This window comes from Pseudocercospora fijiensis (assembly GCF_000340215.1).
Source record: "Pseudocercospora fijiensis CIRAD86 unplaced genomic scaffold MYCFIscaffold_5, whole genome shotgun sequence".
NCBI lineage: Eukaryota > Fungi > Ascomycota > Dothideomycetes > Mycosphaerellales > Mycosphaerellaceae > Pseudocercospora > Pseudocercospora fijiensis.
In genome coordinates, this window is record NW_006921536.1 from 183,241 (window position 1) to 208,481 (window position 25,241).

Below are 25,241 nucleotides of genomic sequence, written 5' to 3' on the forward strand. Positions count from 1 at the left end.
AAAGCCGAGCGAATCCGAGTAGAAGCCGAGCGACCTAATAACGACGAGATCTCCCTAATACTACGCCTACGGTAGTCGAAATCCGTGTGCGATAGTAGAGGATTTGTCTTAGCATAACTTTGTCTACCAAATTAGTAGCCGTTTGCTTGTCTAGCGAACCGCCGAGCATATAAGGTAGACCTACGAATACCGGATATATTTTAGTCGGAGATCCGATTAGTATCGGTACCTAGAGGCCTAAAACTACGCTTTTAAGTATAATGCTGTATTAACCTGTTCTATAGCGTATTGAAGGAATAGACCGAATGTCTCGTATACCTTTACGAGGTCTATATTACGTCTAATCTATACTTTAAGCGAGTTGAAGGACATCTTAATAGGATTGAAGTCTAGTAAGTATAGCGGCAAGTAACGCAGGTGAATGCCAAACCTATTATATAGGTCTTAGACGCGTAGACTATAGTATATTAAGGTATTGTCTATAGCAAGAAACATGCCTCTATCTAGTCGAGGCAGTATAAACAACTCTAGCTAGTCTTCGAAGTCTACGGCTTTAATAGAGCCTTAGTAGATTAGGTAATCGTCTAGATAACCCTTACTTGTTATAGTAGGTAGTATAGACTATCTCTTTAACCTCTTCGAGCCCCCGATATCTTTATACGGTATATTAACCTTAGAATAGCTATATTTCCGCTATCTAGTACGCTCGTTTAAACTAGACTCGTCGATATAACAAACACGGTCTATTAGCATCCCCTTCTATAGTATCCGCTAGTTCTCGCGCAACTCGTAGCTCTGTTCTAGTGCCTTGCGCTACGCCTTCTTCTTCGAGAAGTTATGCCTCTTAATAATATTACTAACCGTAGACTTAGATACTACAACGTTAAACTCGTCGAATATAAACTATACGGTCTCGGAATAGTACGAAGTCGGTCGATCGCGAAGATAGTCGATTATACGCACCTCCTACGCTAAAGTAAGGGCTCGAGACGGTCCTTTCTTCGCCTATTGCGGATATAGCTCGCTAAACAATATAATATTAATCCTTAGGGCATCGACGGCGCGCCTACTAATACGAGTCTTCCGTACGGCACTGCGATTAGAATAGCCTTCTGCCTATAGATCTTTGATAAAGGTAATCTGATCCTCCGGTATACGCGTGCGGTGCGGGAGCGCGTGTTTCTAAGTCGCGCGCGCTATTCTAGGCGACTAAACAATACCTAAGAACGGCTATACTATTAAAAAAGCGACGACAAGCATGCCGGTAATAATACGATTGATTGCAGCTACTCAGTGTTCGGGTTTACTAACTAATTGGCAGGCTTCGCGAACGACGCGTAGGGACCCTGGGTAGGCACGCTTACCTTGGCACGGTAATATCAAGGTGCACCTGCAGCGGGCGGATCCGGTGGGCAAGGATGGTCGGCCTCAAGTGAAGTTTAGCCGGTCCGTTGTTTTGTTGACGTCGCCATGCACCCTTTGCTTCATTCAAGTCTCACATCTTCATCGACAACATCCCATTCTCACGCTACCATCGCAATCATCACATACGCGCGACCAGAATGATACCATAGACGACACAGACTCGCTACCATACTCGCCTCCACGGCGATCGCGACGAGGGAAACATCACATGCGTTGACCGGCCCCGTTTGACGCAACGGCCTGTGAGGATGTGCCTGGAGTGAGCTGACCACCGACGCGACTGCATTTGCGATTCGAGCAGCACCATAATGGCCGCTGTTTCTACCTTCGCGCAGCAAGGCCGCCGCAAGCAGACAACATATGGCAGGGCATCTCGCAACGCAAACGCATGGGATGTTAGTGGCTTCGATGCGTCCGACGACGACGATGGACAGGCAGCGCCGCAGGTTGTGGTGCCGCGCGCGTCGAAGACGGTGAAAGGGGCATATACGGTGCAGAAGCAGGAAAGCAAGGAACATAAGCTGAAGCCGGTCAAAGCAAGAGCGAAGAAGCAGGACGACTTTGATGTGCCTTCTTCGGATGACGAGGTTGGCAACAGCATCACGCGCCGATCCCCGCCGACTTTGGGCTCGAAGCGAAGACTGGTAGATGCTGGCGAGCACAAGGAGGAAGAGCTGGCACCATGGGAAAGGCGGGCCACTGAAACGACCGGAACAACAGATGGGAGCCAGAGAGCGCATACAAGTACATGCGACGCACCAGGAGAGCAGCTGATCACCGAGCTCGCACAAGCCACGCCAAAGAAGAGTGCAAACCCGAAAGACAAAGTGTCGACAAGTTCACCTCCGAAAGATGTAGGCAGCCCCGGTGGCTCGAGTGCTGCAGCTCGGTTGAAAGCTCGCAGGCTACAGACGGGCAGTCAGACGCAGCCCAGCGCGGAAGATGTGCCAAACAAGCAGATTTCGCGGATACACAAGCGCTTTGAGCACGATGGTGCCGAGTCGGATCCGACTCCCAGGAAGCGGCCTAGGTCTGGCGAGCTCCAAGCATCAGTGGACGGCGAAGACGTTGCGATGGAGGATCTGCCCCCACCGAGATGTGAATCAATGACTCCAGGACCAGAAGTGGTTGCCTCACCGCCGCCGCCGCCCAAGCCTGCTAGTGGCGATATCTTCGACTTCCCGGAGTCCAGCGCAGACGATGTAAATCGTGTGCCGCCAAAGATGGTCAAACGCACTTCACCTCAACAGCATACCAGACGAGGGAAGCTGAAAATGACGTCTCGATCGTCGCCCCGTAAGATGGAGTCTGCTCCGGCAAGACTGCATGGAATGCTTCCTCGCAGCGACACAGATACGACTGATAGCACAGCCAAGTCGCCATCGATGTCGACAAGCCGACCAAGTACGCCTAACAAGTCTGGGAGGAACCGCAATATGCTCACGCCGGAGACAGCAGTGAAGACTAGAGACACTGCGACCTCTAAGCAGGGAGACTTGTGGGATCAGGTGATGGACGAAGAAGAGTCTGCGCCTTCGCCAAGTGGACTGCCAATGCAAGAACTGACTTTGAAATCGACCAAGAGACCGATTGCGAATCCCTCTACCATCCGCGCCACACTATCAAAGTCAAGCTCGGATGTGGGACCAGCTCGGCGGCGTACAAAACTGGTTGATCGATTGAAAGCCTCAGCCCCAAGCTCTGAAAACGGTTATTCGGACGACGACGAGTCAACCGATGAGGATTCTACAGACGTGGAAGTTAGCAGTGAGGGTGCGAGTCCTGACAAGTCTACTTTAAGCCAGTCGCAGATGTACAGTCAGACTTCTGCTACTGCTGACTCCGGACCCAAAATCACATATGCTGCTCGGGTGCGCTCATATCTTCCAGAAGACAGCTTCGAAGAGGGCCTTATGCTAGGCCTGCAAACGGAAGACTCGCAGCCAGGCCCAGTTCTGAACAGGCGTACAAACAGCAAATCAGCCGCCGAATCGCAGAAATCAGCATTTGATCTAGATAACAGCGATGACGATGACACTGGTGGTCGAATGCGCACCATTCACGAGTTACGTGCTGGTGGAGGCAATCGCCGCTTTGAGGACGAGACGACAAGCCTGCTCTACGATATTGCCGACCACAATGCCTCAGGAAGAAGCCGGAGGCGAAGTGCGTTAATCGAGCTGGCCAACAAGTTGAATGACAAGACATTTGTGGAGAAGTTCTTCAGACATGGCTTCGAGGGACGGCTACTAAAAGAGTGCGGAGGTGCTTCAGATACCATTGCGGATGTGTTATTGGCTTCGATTCTGAACTTGCTTCTCGCGAGCGACGCACCAGATCACCTTGCTCAATCGGCCAGAGATGGTGGTTGTTTGCAGTGGCTCGTCCAGATTGCTTCAAACCGATCTGACCTGAATGTGGTTGCAAAAGACCGCAGCAACAACATGTCGAAGTCTGCCCAGTCGACATTCAATGACTTTGTCGGTCAAATGGCTCGACAGGAGCGGATTTGGGACGATGCCAAGCCGAACACCATCACTATCCGCATCTTGGCTCTCAAGGCGCTCGAGAAGGTTGTCATGAAGCTGCGCAGATCTGGCGATAGGACCGATCTAATCCGCTCCGAGCATGTGAGAAGCATCGCACCCTCTGCAGACGACGTCGCCAGCATCGATGGTCCAACAAAGCTTATGGAAGTTTTGTTGTCAGTGTCGGTCCTGGAGTCACTCTATGGCAATGCTGCTACGCTATCCTGGCCATCTGATGTGACCGAACGAGTGGTTAGCATATTGCTGATGCCCGCGAAGGACCAAGCAGCAGTGCAGACTCTTCATATTCTGTGCTTACGCCTGTGCACTTATCTCACAACGGATAACTCGCGCAACTGCAAGGCTTTCTCGAGGTCTGAGCTGATTTGCCATCTCCTAGGCGCGATGCTCAACAGCTTCCGCCTGCACACTACTGAGGTTGTCAAGGAGCAGCGCGAGAAGAACCTGGCGTTCCTGGTGCCAGCAGTCGGCGTTACCATCAACCTTACGTTGCACAACGAGAAAGCACGCAGTTACGCTGCAACGGCAGAGGCAGCGCCACTTCTAAGCGACCTCGTGGTCGAATTTCAGGTTGGACAAAAGCACATGCTTGATGCCGAGTCGGAAGAGGATGGTGTGGCGAATGTTGCATATGGATACCTGGCAGTGACGCTTGCGAACCTGTGTCGAAACAAATCGGCTAAGCAGGTGATTGCTTCAAAGTTGCCAGGAAACAAGCTCAGCACACTTGTCACTGCTGTCGAGGAATTTATCGCGCATCATCAGAAAGTCGATATGCTGAATGATGAGGCAGGCGCGGAGGTGTGGGGTGCCTTTACGGAGATGCTGAAGGGCATCCTAGAAAAGCTGAAGTTGGAGGCCTGATTTGGGCAGGCACACATACAAACGCATGGTGGTGTCACGGCCGTGTTCTCTTTTGTTACAAGATACCCAGACAGTTGTGTTGTATCCCCGTACGGATCACAAGATTTGATGTATGACCCAAACTTTCGCGTGCATCGGCATGCCGATGGTCACACAAGATTGACTCGCTTCCTTCCTACCTCTTCTTCACGCTTACAGTACATGCGAGTGCGGTATTGCAAATTCTACACAGATTTCTTCGGCTATCAGCGCTGTACCCCGTGCAAAGCTCTCAAGAACGCCCTGCTGTCAGCGGCATGACGACGATGACCGATCTAAAGTGAGCGAGTGATGCTTGGTCGGCATGCCGTCTACCGTGGTACAAGTCTGCCTTCTTCAGCCGACGATAAGCAGTGTTTCACAGCGTTCGTGATCCCTTCGCCCGCTACCAACATATCGTCCGTGTAGCGATGGCCGTCGGTACGGCTCCCTTTGCCGGCATCACATGTACTTCGGGAGGAACAATGCCGCAGACAAACCACGCGAATGGAAGCCGTATACCCTGCCTAGCGTTGCATGAAAGCGATGCTTAAGACGCATGAAGATGTCAAGACTCCAAAATCCAATATGTCCAACGTCGTAGGGCGAGAAAAGGAGCCAATTGCAGGTGCGGTGTCAGGAGGGAACCCTGCTAATCGATAGAACTTGGAAGAGCTTTTTCTGACGCACCATTCCTGGAGCGTACTGACCGCAACATCGGCATCATCGTGAGATTTCGGCACGGCCTCGCGTAAGTTAAGGTGACCGCCTGTTGTCGTAGTGTAGTAGTAGGATGAGTTCACATCCCTTCCGCGAGGCAGGATAGGATAGGATAGCCTTGCTGCAATCCACGGTGCGCCTCGGTGGGCCGACTCGCCATTGAAAGCGACGAGAAGCATCCTTTCTTCCCTCCTCCGCGTCCGTTCCTCCGTGCCTGTCTCGCCCGCCTTCCCCGTCCTACAGACTACAGTCCAGTTCCTTCTTGGATCGTCGAATCTTCATTTGTCGCGTCGCACACCACAAGGAGTAAGCAGACGCGCATCAGGGGCTTCTGCTGCTGAGCAAAGGAACGCCAGCAACAGCAACAACGGCAACAAGCAAGCAAGCATCGCCGCCCCAACAACGCTACTCTCAACTCTCTCGGCCATCCCTTCACAACAGAAATCGTCCCGTTCCTCTCGTAACCAACCAAGACAGCTCCCGCGCAAGCGAACCGAATAGACTTCTTGGGATTCCTCGTCTCTTCCCCGAGCCCCAGCTACCTACCCGAGCCCCAGCATAACCCGGTGCTAGCACTATTGTAGAATCGCCTCTGTATCAATTTACGCCTAATATAGGCTGTTTCCATTCCTGGTTAGTGTTGTTAATAGGCGCGTAGCGCGTTATACCTAGGAAGTCGCGCCTCGAAGGCTCGAATTCTATCGTAGACCTAAAATTCGCATTTCTTCCCCCTTTTATAGTAGATTGCCTAGTAACCATCGAAAATGGCTAAATCTCTATTATACGACGAGTTTCTCGATAATTTTATCGCCGGCGGCGGTAACGACGGTAACGGCGCGGCGGCGGCGGCGGTAGTAGTAGTAGAGGGTACGGAGGGCGCGGAAATAGTAGTAGAAGGCGCGCTCTCGGCGGTAGTTGTTAAGTCGTAGGAAGAGGTAGAAATAGCGGTAGAAATGGTAGTAGAAGGCGCGCTCTCGGCGGTAGTTATTAAGTCGTAGGAAGAGGTAGAAATAGCGGTAGAAATAGTAGTAGAAGGCGCGCTTTCGGCGGTAGTAGGTATCGAGTCGTAGGAAGAGGTCCAATTTATCTCGGAGACACGTATTCGAGGTCGTAGTCGCTTACTAGACCTACCTCGCGAGCGTGTCGCTTTATCTAATAATAGGTTAGTATCGCTACGACCTTAGAAGCACCTATTCTCGAGGAAGGCGCGCCGCCGTAGACCTATACTATAAGAGTCGGAATTCAGGTCTTACTAGGCGCTAGTAGACTATGTTAATAACTTCGGAAAGTCGACTAAATACAAGTTTAAGTAGTATAAGCCGCAGAAGAACAAGAATAGCTCTAAATACCGCTACCTCTAGGTATATAGTTGCTTCGGACAGCTAGATAAGCGCACCTAGACTAACAACGATAATAAGATAAAGAAGAAGTCTCGCTCTAAGAAGATAGGTTGTTAGTTCTACTTCTACGCCGTTGCTATCGATCTAAGCTAACCTAATAGTTAATAGGAGATCCGCTATTCTTCTAAAGATAGCTATTACTATTATAACTATAAGAAGGACGACGTTGTTGCCCTCGCTATATATAGGACTCGATTAAGGACTGTCTAATTTCTCGAAGAACTAGAGCGGCTCTAGTAGGCTCGGCTTCTAACCTCGAAGATTATAGCCTATTTCCGGGACCGTAGAGTTATTCTTAAACCGCAGGACTTATATAACATTGCTTAGAGCCGCAATATTAAAGCGAGACGACGTTGTAACTAGGCAGAGCGGATAGTCTAGTTGCTAGATAAGAATAGCATATTCTACGAGATAATTAACAACCCCGAGAATAGTACAATTCGAGCTATTATAGCACTCTATCTAAAGTCGCTCGAGGCCTTTAAGAAGACACTACACACCTTAATTATTAACACTATATACTCGACTAATATCTATAACCTCGAGCTAATAGACATAGTAGCCGCTAGCCCTATAAATAATACGATTAAGCTAGGTATTAGTCTTGTCCGTCCGAAGCCTAACAAAGCGGACTTTGTATAGTTACTATAGGCTATACGGAAAGGCCTTAAACAAGCCGGCTATGTAATGCCTATTGTTATAGGTACTAACCGTAAAGAAGCACTTATAACCGCTATCGATATAGTATATCCGGACTCGGTGAATATCGTCTATAACTAGCATCTATAATAAGACGTGCTTACGCGCGTACGTAAGGAACGAGGCGACTTTACATAGATTAAGGTTAACGGCTTATAGACGGACAGCCCCTATATAAGCAAGTTTCTATAGCTATTCTGCTATACTATCTATTGCTAGACTAAGGACGAGTTTAACGATAGCGTTAAGAAGCTCGACAACGTCTATCCCTAGTTTAAACGATACCTATATAAGGAATAGTAGCGGTTTAAGACGAGGATCGTAGACTACTAGACTAACGAGGTCGCTTACTTTAGCTATAAGACAACCTCTCGAGTAGAAGCTACGTATAGAAGGATCAAACAATAGCTTAACTATAGTAGCCGCTACGATATCTTTACCCTCTTCGAGAGCCTAATTAACTAGTAGGTAGAAGGCTATAACCAGCGGCGTATTTAGCTTGCTAAGAACCTAAAGAAGTGCAATAAGGCACTAACTAGCCCTTTTTAGGCGAGCGTGTCTCGCACTATTAGTAACTATTGTCTACTTTAAGTAAAGGCTCTTTATATAAGAGCCGTAGCACTTCTAAGACAGCAGACTAACGATAATAGCAACGAGGTTAATTATTTAGCGTTCTCGTATAGCTGTCCGCAATGCCGCTATAACGACTATCTTAGTAGGACCTATAGATACCCTTGCCTTTACGATATTATAAAGCTTCTTAAGACAGGTAGAAGCCGTACTATGCTATTGCCGAGCCACTTCTACGCTTACTAGTTTATCGACTTCCGTAGGACCTTCCGTCTACGAGAGCTAGAGATTATATATAGTAACTAGAAGCTATTAACTAGCGGCGCTACTCTATATACAATAAAGCGCGCATTAACGGCTCGAGAATTAGACGATATAAACACTATTGCCGTTACTAAGAAGTAGAAGATAATAGCAATAGCGATAATAGCGGACTTTATACTAGAACTAGGCGTATCGCTTACTTAGCTTCGTACGACCGTTACTAAGCACTATAAGTGCGTAAAGAGCTAATGCCGCACTTAATAGTGTCCTTACTAGAAGGCTAATCGTGCCTATAGCGCTGCTTGTTACCCTTCTAGCTTCGAGTGCTTCAATCTACGAGTCGAGTCTTTACTTCTAGTCGCTCCGTAGCCTCCTTCTAAGTTAGATTCACTCCGGCGAGAGATTGAAGACCTACGTATACGTAAGAGGCTTCGATTACAGGCAGAAGAACAGTAGGTACGGCAACAACTTGAATATAACTAATAGTAGGCAGCGTTAATTAAACAATAGCGATAGTAGGCTGCTTAGCAACAATACTACTAAAGACAGTAGTAGCAGCAGTACTTACTTATATAGCTATTAGTACGGCTAGCAGTAGTACTATTGTATTAGAATGTGCTATAGCAATAACACTATTAGTTTACTTAGTAGCGCTATCTATAGCAATAATAATAGTCTAGTTAGCAGCTAAGAGACTAGTATAAGCTAGTATATATAGCCTCGCGTGGTTACAAGGCGGTAGGTCGTAACCCGCTTAGACCTAAGTAGATAGAGCGCTCGCACTTGCCTAATACAACTAATAATACCTTCAATTTTGCTATATTACTAATTTGCTAACAATCTTTAGCTTCATAGCTAGCAGCAGTGTGGTTGCCCGGTCGGAGGTGGTTGCGGGGACCAGATTATCGATTCTACACGCGATTTTGTATGGAACAGCCGATCTCATAATCCCGGGTTATGCTGGGGCTCGGGTGGGTAGCTGGGGCTCGGGGAAGAGACGAGGCTTGGGATTACCCAACATCCTCGACGGACACGGCCCGGCATCCAGCTTAGCCCAGGCTATTACCATACGCATTTCCCTCTTTTTGACAAACTGCGAACCGGGCTGCCAGCTCTGCGACATCGTTCCACTACTTCACACATTATTATTTCTCTTGTGCCGACGACGCGCACATCGTGGAACGAGTGCAATTCTTCCAGCTTCAATCAACTTCCCCAGCCAAACCATGGCACCACAGCAGAAGCAGCGCAAGATGGCGATCGTCGGCAGCAGGTCTGTCGGTAAGTGGCCTGGCCCATCTCTTCTGCATGCATGTGACATCAATGAACCATAATCCCTGACACTACGAACACGAACGAACCACTCTCGCACCCGACACAAACAAAGAAGAAAAAAAAACACATCCACCACCACCACTAACACCACATTGTGCACCCTTCCCAGGCAAATCCTCCCTCACAGTCCAATACGTCGACGGCCACTTCGTCGACTCCTACTACCCGACCATCGAAAACACCTTTAGCAAAGTAATCCGCTACCGAAACCAAGACTTCGCGGTAGAAATCATCGACACGGCCGGTCAAGATGAATACACGCTCCTCAACAACAAACACTTCATCGGCGTGCACGGCTACATGATCGTATACTCGGTCGCGAGCAAACAGAGTTTCGAAATGGTACGCATCATCCGCGACAAAATCCTAAATCATTTGGGCGCCGATGCCGTCCCGATCATGGTGGTTGCGAATAAGAGTGATTTGAGGCCGGAGCAGAGACAGGTGAGTGCGGGGGAGGGGAAGAAGGTGGCCGAAGAGCTGGGGTGTGGGTTTGTGGAGGCGAGTGCGAGGTATAATGAGAATGTTGGGAAGGCGTTTGAGGTGAGTGTTGGGGGATTCCGTGTCAAGGCATGAATGAGGGAGGGAGACTAATGCTGTCGCGTAGGGGATGATTGGTGAGATTGAGAAAGGTCAGGAAGCTGGACAGCCAAAGGAGGGGAATAAGTCTTGCGCGATGATGTGAGGAGATGAAAGCCTCAGGTTGCGGATTTGAGCGCAAGAAGAGGAATATACGATTGCACGCAAGGCCACGGTGTACTGCCGCGCTGCTCTGGGTGGAGGATTATTTGTGATTTCTGGGAGGAAGCGAAGGGGACAATAGACGGCGCATTATACCACGATTGCTTGAAACAATCATTCTGAGGACTCAAGGAGGGTGGGAGGAGATCTAAGAGCTAAGCTCAAAGTAGGGTCTTCGTTTGCAGGGGCGTTATGTGAAGCAATGGCGCTGGGTAGAGGAATTGATAGGATTAGTATGCTTTTAGCGGGATAGAGATGAGATGTACCTGTATCGAACGCGCATTGTATTGTGTGCCTGTGAACATACTGTAAGCAGTTTCCCAGCTGGGTGAAGAGGCATCATGGCATTGTGAAATAGTCTGGCAGGCCATATGTGCCGGGACAAGGATGAATGATGGTGACAGTCAAATGCCCGTGTGCTTCATTTGCTCTGGACTGCTCTTGAGATATCTACTCCGCCAAGCCAAAGAATGTGCATTGGTTTCGTTTTGCAGTCGGTCGAAGTGATATTGTGAGCGAATGTACGCGTGGGTCGCATGCTCTCGTAAGATCCACCTGCCTGCTTGCCTGCCACCTGCAAAGAAAGGACATTGACGTTCTTGCTTCCTCACAAGATTCCCTCCTCGATGAGGCCCTGAAGAAGCCTGGCACTGAGCTTGGGCGACGAACCTCCCTCGTCGATGTCGGCGTCCTGGGGAAGGCTGGTGTCAGGCTTGGGCGACGAAACTCCCTCGTCAATGTCGGTGTCCCGAGGAAGGCTGGTATCAGGCTTGTTCGACTCCGCCATAGCTGAGGAATGCAAGTAGAGCTCCTAGTCCATGCGCTTCCACCTACGTAGGCGTTTCGTGCTTTTTTGCTTTATTTTCCAGACTCTTTTCTCCAATAAATTTCGCACTCTTCGGGTAGTGACCAGGTTGCGCAGCTTCTAACGTGCTCTGCACCCCTCACAACAAATGCAGTGTATCTCACGACAAATGTAGTTCTGCTTCAAGCAAGGACATTCTGAGACGGACTCTGGCTCCGAGTCGGATTCGCTAGAGCTCGACGATTCGCTGGAGCTCGACGATTCGCGAGAGCTCGACGATTCGTTAGAGCTCGACGATTCGTTAGAGCTCGACGAGTCGCTAGGGCTCGACGCCGTTGGCGATGTCCTGTGTGTCTCAGTCATCAGCATAGTCTGCCTCGTCTTCCACTCCTTCGTCATCTATGAACCCTTTGTCTTCATCCGTGTACGTCTCGCCTGGCGCAAGTCCTGCACGTGATGCTGCGGCGGAGGCAGTTGGCCGGTAAGTCGCCGGCTGCGCGGTTCCTGACGCGGTCTCCTTGGCAACGGTGTCGCATGCATCGATCCAGTCCGAATAGACATCGACAGGTTGGGAGAGATCTACGACAGTGTCAGCTGAGATACGCATCTTGCAAAGGCGGTCAGAGAGCATACAGTTGGTGCCAGTCTGAAAGGATTGGGAGCATGATTTGCAGCTCAGATTTCCAACGCCAGCCTTCTTATCGATCTTGACGGAGACGGAGTTTTCGTGGTTGCAGAATACGCACTTGAAGGCAGTGCCGAGCACCTCTTTCTGGGTGGAGTCAGCTTTAAGTTCAATGCATGCACCGTGATGGCCAGAGCATACCTTCTTCTTCACTGGACCTCGCGACGACTTCTTACGTTTGCCCTGCCTTCGCGTGAGCTTTGGATCAGTCTGCGCTTCAAAATGGTAGTCATACCATGGTCGCGAATGTGTGTTATCTGCTGCTGACTGTGATGATACTTCTGGGTGTCGATATTGTTGTCGCCAGAAAGATGTGCAGCGCAGGAAGATGTCCGACGCAGGAAGAAGGCTTTGGAGGCAGCTTTGTCTGTCTGTCTGTGTTGATGTGAAGAATGACGGCAGCCGCAAGCAAGCCTTAGCAAGCGCAGAGCTTGGACCTGAATGAGGCTCAAACCTTAATCACCAGCGCTTGCCCGGCAACGTTCACGTGCCTGCTTCACCTGACGCTGACGGCCACTCACGGCGAGCTCCTACGCTTGATAATGTTTGGAGAGGCCTATCAGCGGCAATGGCAAACATCACCTAACAAGTGGCACAGGTATCGTGCTTGCAGTCCTTATAGCCATTGCTGTGTCCGGTTGTGGCGGCACACTTCTTTGTAGCGTGCCTCCCTGAAAACAAAAGCACGTATCTTGCCTACCCCCGAAGTCCGATTACGACTGCTTCGATCAGATCATCGTTCCTGCCAAATCCACTTGAACGCGTCTTGAATCAACTGCCACGACTGCCTGTGAGCTCACGAGAAGATGTCGGCCCCCGATGCCCTTTCCAGCAAGCTCGATGTCATCCTGGCGAAGCTGACCAAGCTGGAGCAAGGGCAGTCCACGCTGCAGCAAAATCACAGTGACCTTGGCTCGACTGTCGAAGCCATCAACGGCCGCGTCAATGCTCTTGCCGGCGTCAAGCAAGCTCAAGACGGCATTGCTCATGATGCGAGCTTTCCAAGCCCACGACTGGGTGCAGATAGCCCGAAGCTCATCCCACGAAGTCATCAGAAGCGTGGCAGCATTGGCTCTACAGACGGCCATGGACAGGATGTCAACGGCAACTCAACGTCTGTATCGCCTCCGCCCAGGCGGTCGAGCTTAACTAGCAAGATAATTCTTACCAGTTACCCAGGAAAGGCAAGCGCCGAGTACCACCCTTTCGTGCCTGTGACATTGACTGACCATACTCTTCATCCCTGCAGGCAGGAGTAGATCCCTTGCCAATGGAATGGGGAGCCAGGGATTCAGCAAAACGTGGACCAGTAGTAGTCTCTCGCAACCCATCCACCATTGGAAGACGAAATGCCATTGGTGCACATGGAGGCTCATATTCCATTTACTATGCTCTTGCTGTAGGATCCAAGCAACTAGAAACAGACCACCGGCCAGACTTCACAAACACGGAGCCGGCCGCAACGATCGAAGCCAATCCGACATGGTGCGATCCCAAGAAGATTGTAGCTATGGACCCTTGGGGACATCTGGCGCCGTGGCTTTTCAACGACTACATCAAGAAAGAGAACATTGATATTCGGCCGACCATTGCCATCACGAAGGCCCACATGAAACTCCCCGAACTTGAGGAGAGTGTTCGGAAAGGTCGGCTGGTGCCAGACGGCAAAATCTGTCTCAACGCCTCGGGAGAGCTTGCTGTGACCAAGGTCGCCGTGGAGCCGGTCTGGTACCTGCCAGGTGTAGCCGAACGCTTCGGTATCGACGAGGGCACGCTCCGGCGTTCGTTGTTCGAGCACACTGGTGGATCCTACCCTGAGCTCATCACGAGAAACGACATCAAACTGTTCCTTCCACCGATCGGAGGCCTGACTGTGTACTGTTTCGGTGATCCTAAGAAAATGAGTGATCCTAATGTGAAGCTTGCTCTGAGAGTGCATGACGAGTGCAACGGTTCTGATGTCTTTGGGTCCGACATCTGCACGTGCCGGCCTTACCTGATTTTCGGCATCGAAGAGGCGGTCAAGGAAGCTCAAAAAGGCGGCAGCGGTGTCGTGATCTACTTCCGAAAAGAAGGTCGAGCACTTGGAGAAGTGACCAAGTATTTGGTGTACAATGCGCGAAAACGTGGCCTCGATCGCGCCAGTGAATACTTCAAACGCACTGAAAACATCGCTGGAGTGAAGGACATGCGTTTCCAAGCGCTTATGCCAGACATCCTCCACTGGCTAGGCATTACTAAGATCGACCGGATGCTGAGTATGTCGAACATGAAACACGATGCTATTGTTGACCAGGGCATCCCGATCCACGAGCGCGTGCCGATCCCGGATGAGTTGATACCTGAGGACAGCAGAGTAGAGATCGACGCCAAGATTCATGCTGGATACTGTGAGTGTAGCGCTGAGCTCAATCTCGATTCGTAGCTGACCACTTCTGCAGTCACGACAGGGAAGATCATGACAGTAGAAGAGCTCAACAACGTCCAAGGAAGAGCTTGGGAAGATGTTGATGTAAGTCTCACCAAAACACTTTCAGCGTGAATGCACAAGCTGACAGATGTAATCTAGCACTGAATGTGTACACACGACATGTAAAAGTCGGTGCGTGTTAGGCTTTTGACAAAGGTACTTGAGCTGGAAATCGTACCTCGATGCTGAGCATAGAGGCGACGATCATTCATGTGCTGTCTCGAATCGATGTCGAGACTTGCAACATGCAGCAGTTCGTAGATCAATCTGCAATCATAAATTTGCTGTTGACCGACTATCTGCCGCTTTATGCGCCAGACTTTGATGGTGTCGATCTCTTCACATTCTTGCTATATCCTTCAATACCGCTCCAGCGGTAGAGATGAAAATCTGGAGCCGTAGCCGCGACTCCTCAGACCCTTGAATTGTAACATGCCATGTCCTGGTTCGAGCATATTGAAAACTTCTCTTTTGGTTGGTATACTTACAACCTTGCTGTAAGGCCACTGCCCACAGACCGAACTTGACCCCGCTGTCTAGACCTCGAGTGCTCGGCAGCCGAAAGTAATGCACTACTACTACTACTACTACTACTACTACTACTACTACTACTACTGTAGGCGCTCGCGAATGAATGATACGCCTTGAGGACCGGAAACGTGCGACGCGCAAACATGGCGTTCAAAAATTTGATAGCCACGTGTCCCGCCCAAGGCATTACTGTACTGTATTGCATGGTATTCTGGTTGGCTGGTTGGTCGGTCTTACCACCGACCGTACGCCTGCCGATACAGGGAAAAGTTGTTCCAGTGTCATGATCACTGTAGCCCCGGGCATGTCGGTGAAAGCATCGATGAGCTGGCACTGGGCGACTGGCAGTTGAAGATGAACGCTACTGCTACTACTCTTGCCCTGCCCTATGGGATAACACCGCCTGTTGTTCCTAAATGTGGTCCAATAAGCTGATCAAGACCACCCGACTTCCCCAAAGCTGCTCGTCCCCTGGTAATCACATCTGGGCCATCTGCAGCGCGTTCCTGAGCACCCAATAGTCGGCCACACGCCACGCAGCTCAGCACGCAAGCCTCCAGGCCCGCCGCGCCGGCGACTCTGCAGTTGAACCCAACTTTTGGATGCCGTCTTCTTGCCAGGTGGCAGCCATTTGGGGTCTCACCCATGCCTCTTCGGTATGTACTGTCGCTGCCACGCCAATAATAATGGCTGTCGTTCTGCAGCGGTCGGCGTCGTCCGATGGGCACGACTTGTGCCACATTGCTCCAAGGAACGCGAGTTGCGTGTCAGACCGACATGGCGGAAGACTTGGTTGGCGAGCGTAGCCAAGTACCGCGGATGCAGTTCTCCACTTGACGCTTGGAAACCGCCTGCGCTGGCAACTGGGAAAAGCAGAATAGATGAGCCTGAGGATGATGCAGCAGCAGCGGCTATCTAGCGCAGAGTCCAGATGCGTCGTGACAGCTCAGTCCACTGCTCTGCCCAAGACCGGGGCCGAAGCGACCCGATTCCCTGCCGTGAGACTTAGGCACAATAATTGGATGACGCCTGCAAGGCTTGCCCAGGACACGAGTGCGAAGTGACATGGCTACTTCTGATCCCGTTCCCAGCTCCCTCCTTGATTCCCTCCAGAGAAGTATCTATACTTGACATATCGCCTCCCACTTGTAGGTGCTTCCCGTTCCCAACAAGTCAACAGTCCTACTTGCCTTCACCCATACACCCATACACCCATTTGGCGTCTGATATACACATACCTATACAGCTTTGGACAATTCTGGATCCAGGCACGCGACACATCACCACCTATCTTCACAATGGCAGTCAAATTCAGCCAATCCTCACTGGCGAAATCAAGCATTACACCACCACATCTCAATCGACAGTCTTCCTACAGCACTAGAAAAGACAGCGGTAGACCATCAGTAGACGCGACCTCCGCACTTTCCAATTTCGCATCAAGAAACGCGTCTCCAGGTCGCAAAAGCTCATCAAGCAGTTCCTCCGGCTCGCCCACAGACAGACGAACCAGTTGGGAAGACTGCAAAGCAACCCGCGAAGGCTACATCAGTTTCCCAGATTTCGATTCCCTCCAAAGCAACTTCGAATGCCAACGAAAGTCGTGATTTTTTAGCATCATCATCATGACGATTGAAGAAGTCGAAGGATTCAGACCCATCAACATCACCCGACACAAAAACACTTCTAGATCTTGGAATCAGGAATACTACTACATACCACAACTGGGACGGCTTCCTGAATTGGACGCGTGACGGGACGGCTAAATTGACGAAGTTTTTCCAAACCGCGATACCCCCAAATACGAAGAAAACAGGTTGTACAGAGTGCAATGCACTGCATCGAAAACGCCAGACCACGAGCACGAGGTTGTAGTCGCACACACACGAGAGAGCGGTCCGAACTCCTGTGCCTCACCGCAGGATTCTAAAGAAAGTAACCGCCACGATTCCGTACAGTACCGACAAGCCGGCAAGCCGGATCTCGACTCCGCATGCTGAAGAAATAATCTCCATACTTTGCCGAACGAGCTAGGTATATACAACTGCAGCTCGTATTCATTGCCACCGCGATCAAGCGAGAACCGAAGCGCGAAGCGGCTGGACTCGGTAGAACTATATACCTCGGGATCTTGGTACGAGAGTCGGCACCGTGACAAAGCCGAAAGGGCTGCATACTTTTACCCAGAAAAAAACGTGGCACGCCTTGTGAGGAGGAGGTTTCTCCTCAAAGGATTTGATTTGGTTTGTTTTCTGGAAGCAGGGATGTGCAAACAAGGAGGAGGAGTAAGAAGAAAAGAAACGTGCCTCCTACGAGATTATGATGCTAGAAGTTATGCAGTCATGATTAGGATTGGGATTGGGATTATGTAGTAGGTAGATGGTGGGAGTAATAAGGTACGCTAGGGAGTTGCGCTGGCTTTGTTGGCGTAGCAGATGGAATACATTGTGACTGTGACTCCTTTCTACTATCATTCCAATACTGTACTCAAAATCTTGGAGTATGCAATGTGTTGTGCAAAACCTTAGTGAGAACGGCGCTTATTGAGCGACTGGTCTGTCTGTCGCTTACTGCTGCACACGTCAGTCAAGAAATTGTATCCGCGGCTTTGGTGGAGTTATATGCCGCTCGCGAAGCGAGCGGTCTACACCTATTCGTAAACTATCTTCTAAACCTATCACCTATCCGTAAATTTGTGTATGCTGCATTAAATAAATTATTTAACACTATCACAATGCTATTAGGAAAGCGAAAGTCGAAAAAACGCGTTATACGGCCCTAGCAAAAATCCACTACCGAGAATCGTCGTAAAGACGCCCGAGTCGCGATCGAATTGACTAAAATATAAGTATATAAGCGCACCTGCTAAGCACTCGTCGACCTAAAGGTATAGTACCGCGACAACCGATGCGAAGATATATATTCTCGCCTCTACTACTGCTATAATAGCCGTAGTAGCCGTAGTAACCGTACCGCTTTATACGCTCGACTTAATCTATCTCAAAGCTTCGCTCTTCTCGAATACTGCCGTTCTCGAGAACAGATAGACCTAAGCCTTCCTATATTACTAATCCGCGCTACCGCTAAGTTAATTATACGAAGAGGCCTCCTAGATAATAAACAGGCTTTATTTAAGCTATTAAGTAAGATATAGCACAAGAGATAGATATAGAAGAATAGGGTTAAAGAGATTAAGCGGAAGAATATCGAGGCAGTACGGAAGGAAGTATACGACCCTTAGTTTATCGGTGCTTAGTTTAAGAAGCTATATAGCTTAATATAGACCTATAAGATTACTCTCGACAACTGCTAGAATATAGACGAGACTAGCTTCCGGATTAGAATTAGAGGCATAGAATAGGTAGTTATAATAGACCTAAAGCGCCGCTTATAGGCTATAACTAATACCTATCGGAAGTATATAACTTTAGTAGAAGCCGTTAACGCTTATAGACGATATATTAAGCTAATACTTCTAGTATAAGGCAAGGTCTTGCTAGAAGCATAGTTTAATAAATTGCTAGCGTACTATCTAGTTAGAGTAACTAAGTCTAGTTATTTAAACGACGATAGGGCCTTCTACTAGATCTAGCACTTCGAGAGGCTTACGAAGCCTATAGATAAGACACAATATCGCCTGCTTATAATAGACAACTTTAGAAGCTACGACTTCTTCGAGTTTGTCGACTTCGCTTATAGATACCGTATTCTAATCTTTATACTGCCGCTATATACCTCTTATTTCCTATAGCCGCTAGATGTAGTCTTATTCTAGGTCTATAAGCATTACTACCGGAAGGCTGTTATTAAATACATAAGGCTCGGAACAGGCGAATTTAGCGTCGCTTAGTTTATAGACGCTATCGATAGTATCCGGCGGAAGACCTTTAAGAATAGCAATATTTAGTTAGCCTTTAGGAAGACCGGTATTGCCCCTATTAACGTATAGCGAGCCCTCGACTTTCTCCGTAACGAGTACGGTACGTATATAGTCTAGTACGTAGAGCGTAAGGCGGTAGAGAAAGCAGACCTTCTTATAAGGGATCTTAATAGCATCTATAATAGCGTAGAAACCGGTCGGCTCTTCGAGTTCTCGCATTTACTAGAATTGCCGCCTCTAGTCGATATAGACCTATTTAACCCTACGCTTACTATTCGTACTGCAAAGCGACAGATTAATGCCCTTAATAAGCGACTTACGAGGTATAAACCGCCTTTATCTCTAATATAAGGCCTTCTCGAAGGAGTTACGAGCTTAGTGCTATTCTATACTAACTAGGGCGCTTAGGCATTATATAACCTCTCGGAGATAGAGATTGCTATAGAGGCGAGGAAGGTACGCAAGGCTAATAATAGCAAGCAATAGAAGATAGGCATCGCTTATACGTATAAGGTTTATACTCGAGTCGCCTATCGAGAGCTTACTACTATTAAGAAGGCTTAGAAGTTAGTAGATAATAAGGCCTATAAGATACGGAAGCAATAGAAGTCCTATTATAAGCGATAACGGAAGGAGCTCGGTACGATAATAAGTAGAAGGGTACGTATAGAAGATAGGAAGCGGCCCCTTCTTAAGCGTACTATTTAGTTACTAACTAAGCTATTTCTATTACTTCTAATAGGTATTTATAAGACTAGACCGCTCGCTAGTTGCTATAAGTAGAGGCCGATTAAGAAGGTATATTAGATTAAGAAGCGTAAGCAATAGCTAGTTTAATATAAGTTAGTTAGCCGCTATCTTCCTAACGACCTTAAAGACCGAGCGCCGCTAAAGGTCTTTAAACTAGCAAATCTATAGCATAATACTAAGTCTGTTAGTAGCCCCTTCCCCTATTTTACTACCGCTATACCTTCGAGGCTACTACGTAAGAAGAAGGCGGCTCGATTTATACTAGTAAAACCGTTGCTATTAGTATAGCGAGTAATGCTAGAAGATAGTTAATAGGCGTAGCTTATAGCGAGCGACAAAGCTATACTAATAGATACGCTCGAAGAAGCTAGTTTCTACGGTTGTTGTCGCTATAACTAGTAGCTAGTTAGCCTCCGCTATAAGAACGAGCCTCTTCTACGGCTAGAAGGTAACGAGCGTAGATTATCGGATAAAGAAGATCTACTATGCGAGGAGCATTATAAGAGCCTGTTTCTATTACGTATACGACCGAAGGATATAGCTAGAATTACTAAGCAGTAATAGTAATAGCGTACGTACGAGGACATTGTTAAAGAAGAGTCCGATAGTAACGTTAGTAACCTGTTTAATACAACTATAGGCCTTAGTTCTTAGTTATAGCCGTATAAGTTAGATAACTAGGAGATAGATTTAGGGTAGGTACTCGATCTATTACTCGCGGAGGATACGGAGCTGCCGGAGATGCCCGAGGATATAGAATATATATAGATACTACCTTATTTAATGCTTCTAAACATATAGTATTATCGCGGTAGAGCCGCTATCTCTCGTATAGATATAGGAAGTAAGAAGTCCGTATTCGAGTCCTTTAAAGCCCGCTAAGCCCGAGATACCGGGCTTTACGAAGGTGCACTAAACACTACCTATACTAGCTACTTATATATATATACGATACGAGGTATTAATCTACTTACTCCGGGCTTTTATATAATATAAAAATTATATATATACGATGCGTAGTAGTAATATAAATAGTAGGTGAATGGCGGTAGTAGTATTATATAAAGCTAGTAAGAACTCGAATTGCTAGCACTATATAACAACCCTATTACCTTATATAGTAATAGAACGTTCTAGCACTATTGTAATAATATAGAATCGAGCGAGAGGGCTATTTACTATATAAAACACCTGTTTTCACCGACTATAGGTCATTTCCGGATAGGTGATAGGTTTAGTTAGTGGTTTACGGATAGGTGTAGACTGCTCGCGTAGCGAGCCGCGTTTGCCTCCAATTCAGCTGCGGATAGCTGTCCAAGAGTTCAGTCACGGACACGATCAATCCAACTCGGTGCTTCAAAGTGCTTTCCTAATGCGCATGCATGCATATAGCAAAGACAAACGACCACGAAACATGAAAAGAAAAGAACAAATTTGAACAGCCATCGCATTCACAGGTCCAGCCTGCTCAATTACAAGTTAACTGCCCATTACAAAACCCATCCTCTCCTCGCCCAGAAATCCCACAACTCCCAAACATCGTCAATAATCATGTCATGGCATCCTCTCCTCACCTCACCTCACCCAAAAATCCCACAACTTCCCCAACACCATCAATCATCATATCATATCATGACATTGCTCTCCATCACTCATCCTCTCCCCCTCCCTCCTGGACACTGCTCATTCCGCAACCAAAGCCTGGTCCGACAATTCGCACAACACTCCATGCCACACTTCTCGCATTGCAAAACGAAGCGATTCAGCCAACGTCTGCCATACTCGCAGTCTGACCGCGGACATCTCCTTCGGCTCCCAAGTTTCACCTTTCTTCCCCGACATCTCTGCAACCTGATGGGGGTGAATTTATGTCGGGAAGGTTTTGTTGCGCGCCGGACTGGTGCTGCTGGCGGTGCTGACGGTGCTGACGGTGCTGGCTCTGGTGGAGACGTGGGTGGAGATGTGTTGGGTGTGTTTGTGGTGCTGCCGGATGAAGGACTGCTGGTTTCTGACTCGTTCCCCGGGTGTTGGGAACCTGAACTGCTGTGGTTGGACATGTTTTCGGGAGGGTTTGATCTGCGTTGTTCGTGGGTCGCTTTTTGGTCCTGTCCTGCAGGTATTGGCTTGACAAAAGAAAATGGTAGAGATCGTAGAAAACTGAAGAAGAGGGAGAGACCTGCTCAAGGAAATGGAAGACTGGCCTGCAGTCTAGTCTTGAAGATGGATGTGCAAGAAGCTGATGATCTGGCTGCAGTGGTGATATGACCTGCCTTTTATCTTGCTATAGATGACGGTCCTTGAAATGTGAGACGAGACATCCACGCGATATCTCAGACATCGTCTTCATCGTGGCAGCCACGTGCAGGTGCGACAGCCATGGAGTCGCGGTCTCAGCGACGGTCTGGAGACCACGACTTCCAGGAATTCGAGACAGCCGTGGCTAAGACAATGCTTGCTCTTGGAGGCATCAAAGAGTGATGCCGATGTCAGTGTCCATGATGTGAATGTAAGTCAATTGTATGGCAAAAGAGAAACCTGAGAATAGCGGGAAAACTTTCCATACCTGCCAGAGTGCCTACCTAGAGGACAAGCTGTTGAACGATGTGTTTGCATTCAATGCTCAGACACCGCAATAGCATCGCATCTCTTAAGCAGCTTTTCTGGTCTGTCTCGATCGAGTTCTTGGCGACCGTTCACTGCTCGGTGCAAGAATACCCCGACCGTGGTCTAGGAGTGATTCTAGCCGCACATGAAATGCCGTGCCTGCCGTCTGAGTGCTCTATTCTTTGGTGGAACTACTCCGCATTGCTTAGGCGAGGATTACCCCAGTGCATCTCATAATCGAGAGTGTCTAGAACACTTAGATGAGGCAGATAAATCATGCGTTTCCGGACCATAATTGCGCGCTGCAGGTGTCCGTCTGACTGAGACAAGATACAGTCGCTCGTGCAAGCCGTAGAGTCTGAATCAGCATGCTGTGCTACCAGACTGAAAGCTCGCACGTGAATACAACAGAGTGGGCCGTCGAGTTTGAGGTGTCGTCCGCAACCGATGCAGCCACGAGGTGGTCGAACGGCTTCTCCGATCGACCAGGATAATATGCTTCTGCGTAACGATGGCGTTTGAGGAGTCTATTCAGCCAGCCTCGTGAAGGTGTCGTAGGGTTGTAATTCCAGCAAGGCGCGTACCACTTAAGACCGCAGGTAGTACGACGACCAACGTCTGTAATGATAAGCTGTATTTGGGCATCAGTCCCCATCCTCAGCAGGGCCACCACCTCCGAACGTGCCAGCTGCTTTTGCCTTCTTGCTTTTTTTCGATCGCTTGGCCTTATCTTTTTCCTTCTGCTTTTCTTTCTCGCGCTTCTCTGCCTCGAGCTGCGCTTCTTTCTCGGCGGCCGTTGTCATGGCTTCCTGCTTCTCCTTCATGGATTCGTTGATGACTTGTTGAGCGTGTTCGAGGCTTTCGTACTTGGTGAAGACCGAGACGTCTCTGGAGGTCTCCCGAGCATAGTGGTTGAGATCCATTCGGACAGTTTGCTTACCGAGTAGAGCATCAGTCACACGTTGCGGATCCAGCTTCTCCTCTCGAGTGAATTTCGATTTGATCATGCGCCGAGTCTTTGGCGGGAACATTTTGCTGATGACGAGAAAGTCAGTACCAAACATGCGAAGCGCGTCGTAAAAGCGATCCGTCTCCTCTTCAGACCAAGGATCACTCTTCCATTTCCACAGCGGTACTCGATCCGTAGCTTCTCGCCGGTTGTTGTTGATCCAGCTAGTTCGATTGATCTGGGTGGTCAGGTCATTGACCTCCTCCACAGGCCTGTCAGCAGCAGCCGCCATCGCCGCAGCAGTACTGTCCACCTGCATCGTGCTCTCATCTTCGACAATCTGGCCCTCGTCGTTGAGAAGGAATTCAATGTCGCCGTCGTCAGCATCTGGGGCGGGTGTCGCTGATGCTTCGGCTGCAGGCTCTTCGCCCTCTGCCGCGCCTTCAGCGTGGCCTTCAGTCGCACCACCTGCTGCCTCTGTCGATGCTACGGTGCCTGGTGGAGCTGTTTGTTCTGCGCCACCAGCCGCGATCAAGTTGGCCTCCGCTTTCCGCTTTGCAGCAACCTCCTCCCAGTCAATTTCATTCATCTTTTTGCCACGCTCCGACATTTTGCCATTCTTCGAGTCATAACTCAGATCCCACATGGAAAGAGTGTTTGGATCAATTTCGTGCAGCTCGGCATCTGACTCTTCTCCTGCTTCTTCTTGTGCAGCTTGCTCGGCCTCGTTCTGGCCTTCTATCGCTGCAGCTTCCTCGGCTATCGTAGGCATTCTTCTCTTGCGACCTCTCTTGGGCTTGTTTGAGTCTACCTTTGCTTTCGGCTTCGCTCTGGATTTTCGCTTCGGAGCTGCCACCTCGGCCTCTCCAGCCTCGTCAGCCTCTGCACCTTGCTGCGGTTGCCCTTGAGTGGACGCTGTACTCTCTACGCCCTCCATCTCATCATCAGAATCGACGATTGTTGATGCGCTCTTCTTCTTCGCAGAGTCTTTTTTCGTCCTCGTCGAGCGCCTGGTGGCGGTAGTCGACTCTGGGGCTTGTTTCTTGCCCTTCTTCGACTTTGGCGTGGCCTTGACGAGAGCTGCGGCTGCATCTTGATTTGACCTTTTTTGTTCTGTCACATCTTGGGTTGCTACATCTTGGGTTTGCACATCTTCCCCATTTACAGCGGCTGCGACCTTCGCATTGCTCCGCGCAGATGAGCGCTTTGCCTTTTTAGCAGGTCGTGATACTGCAGACTCTTCGACATCTGGTGCTGATCGCTTTGCTGGGCGCGTTGTTGCGGCACTGGCTGCTTGGAGGACATGTGCAGCGCTGACCTGCCTGAATTCCTCTAATCGTTGCTCCTGCAGTGTGCGGGTTGGAGATTCTGTCTGCTTCTCAGTGCCGGCTTGTATTGGCTCGGGAAGAGGGGTAAGATTTTCGTCGTGCTGAGATGTTTGCACAGCGCTCTCGTGCCTGGCATGGACGATATCAGAGTGTGCCTGTTGCGGCTGCTCTGCGGTAGAATGAGTCGACTCTGGAGTAGGTTGGCGGACTGGCTCGGGTTGTGGTATCGGCTGCTTCTCTACGACTGGATCACGTGCGGGCTCAACATGGTGCTCAAGACTAGATTGAGGAGTCGGTAGAGGTTGTGTAGTAGTCTTCACGAGTTCCGGCTCTGGCTGGATTTGCTCAACTTCGGGCTCTCGCACAGGCTCAGATGGTGGCTGATCTGGCTCTTTCGCTGGAGGCAACTCGTGACGTACGGGCTCTGCATCTTCCGCTACGGGTGGCTGTGGAGCTGGAGGGGACGGCGGGGCTACATTCGTCGCAGGCGTGGACTCTGGCTGTGCTGACGGCGGCGGTCCAGATGGCGGTGGTGCTGGTCGTCGTCGCGCAGGTGCTTTAGGCGCCGCCTTTTTGCCTGGAGCTGCCGATGTGAAGAGCACCGGCGCCATCACTCCGCCTGCGACTATCCTCCGCTATGCACCACTGGGATCA

At 49.4% G+C, this 25,241-nt stretch overlaps 5 protein-coding genes across 5 annotated transcripts; 3 read left to right on the forward strand and 2 right to left on the reverse strand.

The window, feature by feature from the left end:
- Positions 1 to 1,733: 1,733 nt before the first annotated feature.
- On the forward strand, positions 1,734 to 4,838 carry MYCFIDRAFT_78948 (uncharacterized protein; the record flags this gene model as incomplete). The annotated part of the gene is made up of 1 exon (XM_007929001.1): positions 1,734 to 4,838. One exon carries the CDS (start codon positions 1,734 to 1,736, stop codon positions 4,836 to 4,838), a length of 3,105 nt encoding a protein of 1,034 aa, XP_007927192.1.
- Positions 4,839 to 9,625: 4,787 nt separating this feature from the next.
- On the forward strand, positions 9,626 to 10,879 carry MYCFIDRAFT_87154 (uncharacterized protein). The gene is made up of 3 exons (XM_007929023.1): positions 9,626 to 9,790; positions 9,954 to 10,387; positions 10,452 to 10,879. The coding sequence occupies exons 1-3, from the start codon at positions 9,736 to 9,738 to the stop codon at positions 10,527 to 10,529; spliced, it is 567 nt and encodes a 188-aa protein (XP_007927214.1). The 5' UTR covers positions 9,626 to 9,735; the 3' UTR covers positions 10,530 to 10,879.
- An 866-nt stretch (positions 10,880 to 11,745) lies between these two features.
- On the reverse strand, positions 11,746 to 12,165 carry MYCFIDRAFT_138208 (uncharacterized protein; the record flags this gene model as incomplete). Its single annotated transcript, XM_007929024.1, has 2 exons — positions 11,746 to 11,969; positions 12,024 to 12,165. Coding segments are annotated over 2 exons (366 nt in total), but the record flags the coding sequence as incomplete, so codon positions are not given.
- Positions 12,166 to 12,881: 716 nt separating this feature from the next.
- MYCFIDRAFT_188610 (uncharacterized protein) lies at positions 12,882 to 16,460 on the forward strand (the record flags this gene model as incomplete). Its single annotated transcript, XM_007929025.1, has 4 exons — positions 12,882 to 13,259; positions 13,325 to 14,465; positions 14,517 to 14,587; positions 16,455 to 16,460. 4 exons carry the CDS (start codon positions 12,882 to 12,884, stop codon positions 16,458 to 16,460), a joined length of 1,596 nt encoding a protein of 531 aa, XP_007927216.1.
- Positions 16,461 to 22,954: 6,494 nt separating this feature from the next.
- On the reverse strand, positions 22,955 to 25,198 carry MYCFIDRAFT_196946 (uncharacterized protein; the record flags this gene model as incomplete). Its single annotated transcript, XM_007929026.1, has 1 exon — positions 22,955 to 25,198. The coding sequence occupies one exon, from the start codon at positions 25,196 to 25,198 to the stop codon at positions 22,955 to 22,957; it is 2,244 nt and encodes a 747-aa protein (XP_007927217.1).
- Positions 25,199 to 25,241: the final 43 nt, after the last annotated feature.

Excerpts from the sequence above, each read along its gene's own strand:
- MYCFIDRAFT_87154 (XM_007929023.1), top strand. The coding sequence starts at position 9,736 with ATGGCACCACAGCAGAAGCAGCGCAAGATGGCGATCGTCGGCAGCAGG. Across the intron at positions 9,791-9,953 it reads CGTCGGCAGCAGGTCTGTCG|GCAAATCCTCCCTCACAGTC; the intron begins GTAAGTGGCCTG and ends CACCCTTCCCAG. Across the intron at positions 10,388-10,451 it reads ATGTTGGGAAGGCGTTTGAG|GGGATGATTGGTGAGATTGA; the intron begins GTGAGTGTTGGG and ends GCTGTCGCGTAG.